The 1,318-nt window shown below is 55.3% G+C and overlaps 1 protein-coding gene across 1 annotated transcript in view; it reads right to left on the bottom strand.

Annotated features, from left to right (window-relative positions):
- Window positions 1–555: 555 nt before the first annotated feature.
- The window catches only part of EAH_00056360 (dihydrouridine synthase domain-containing protein, putative), a gene marked incomplete at both ends in the record, with an annotated part of 4,026 nt that continues 3,263 nt past the window's right edge, over window positions 556–1,318 (bottom strand). The window contains one exon of the mRNA XM_013397567.1: window positions 556–807. Coding sequence (XP_013253021.1) covers window positions 556–807 — 252 coding nt within the window. The remainder of the gene's footprint in view (window positions 808–1,318) is intronic.

Here is a 1,318-nt window from a genome sequence, read left to right as displayed (position 1 = left end):
CTTTAAACAAACAAAAAATAAATAATGCTCAACTCCCCTGTCCACCGCGCAAACAAAGACAGAAAAAACCCGGATGCTGCGCTGCAGGGCCCTTCAGCTGCTGCTGCTTGAGCTGCTGCTGCTGCTGCTGCACCGGCTGCTGCTGCAGCAGTAGCATTCACTAAGCCCCCACAGCTAGCTGCACTTAGGTGTGCGTTCACCTGGGGATGCATGCGCTGCTGCTGCTGCTGCTTCTGCTGCAACAGCAGCGGCCCTAGCACCCTTTAAATCGATCCAGCTAGCTACAGCTAGCTACGGCTCCCTATGACTAGCTACGATTAGTTGCAGCTAAATCTAGCTAGCTACCCGCCCCACTGCTAAGGCGTCAGCTAGCTTGCCCACACGTCGCCAGCTAGCTGGATAGCTGCATAGCTTGGCGGCTAGCTAGCTAGGTATGTAGCTAGCCAGCTAGCTAGCTAGTTATGTACCTAGCTAGCTCGGTGGCTAGCTAGCTATCTGGCTAGGTAGCTATCTGGCTAGCCACCTAGCTATGTGGCTAGCTAGCTAGCTAGCTAGCTAGCCAAACAACCCTTCAAATCCCTCAGCAGCCATAGAACAGGGGTCTACTGTCTGGCTGTTAGTTGAAGTGTCTCCTTCTGTCTCCTCCGCGTTGTCGGTGCTGCGCCGGTGGCGGCGGTACCACGTCTTGCTGCTGCTGCTGCAGCAGCAGTTGCTGCTGCTGCTGCTGCTGCTGCTGCTGCTGCCGTCAGCAGCAAAGTGGCGAATAATGTCGTCTACCAGCGACCGCAGGTCCTCCATGTTGCTGCTCTGCAGCAAATACACCGCAGCAGCAGCAGCAGCAGCACTACATACACCCCAAACAGGTGCTGTTAGCTGCCTACGTTGTTAGCCCTCGCCAGTAGCAGCAGCCGAACAAAATGCAGCAGCAGCAGCAGCAGCAACAACACCCCTAGCAGCAACAGCAGCAACACTCGCAGCAGCCACAACACCGACAGAAGCAGCAACACTCGCAGCAGGTGCAACAGCAACATCGACAGGAGCAGTAGCAGCAGCAACATCGACAGCAACAGCAGCAGCAACATCGACAGCAACAGCAGCAACAGCAGCAGCAGCACCTGATGAAGAGTGTCTCTCCAGTGTATGTGCTCTGCTAGAATGGGATGGAGACAGCGAAATAAATGCGCCTTCGCGCTGCCGCTGTGGGGAGGTGGATATACACTGCAAATATCTAAATACTTCTTCATCAGACAAACACGATCCCACGCAGACACCTCCCTGCTGCTGCTGCTGCTGCTGCTGCTGTTGCTGCTGTTGCTGC

This window comes from Eimeria acervulina, genomic scaffold (genome assembly GCF_000499425.1).
Source record: "Eimeria acervulina Houghton genomic scaffold, Eah_scaff1159, whole genome shotgun sequence".
In the NCBI taxonomy this organism is placed as follows: Eukaryota; Apicomplexa; class Conoidasida; order Eucoccidiorida; family Eimeriidae; genus Eimeria; species Eimeria acervulina.
This window is presented reverse-complemented; position numbering and strand designations above follow the sequence as displayed.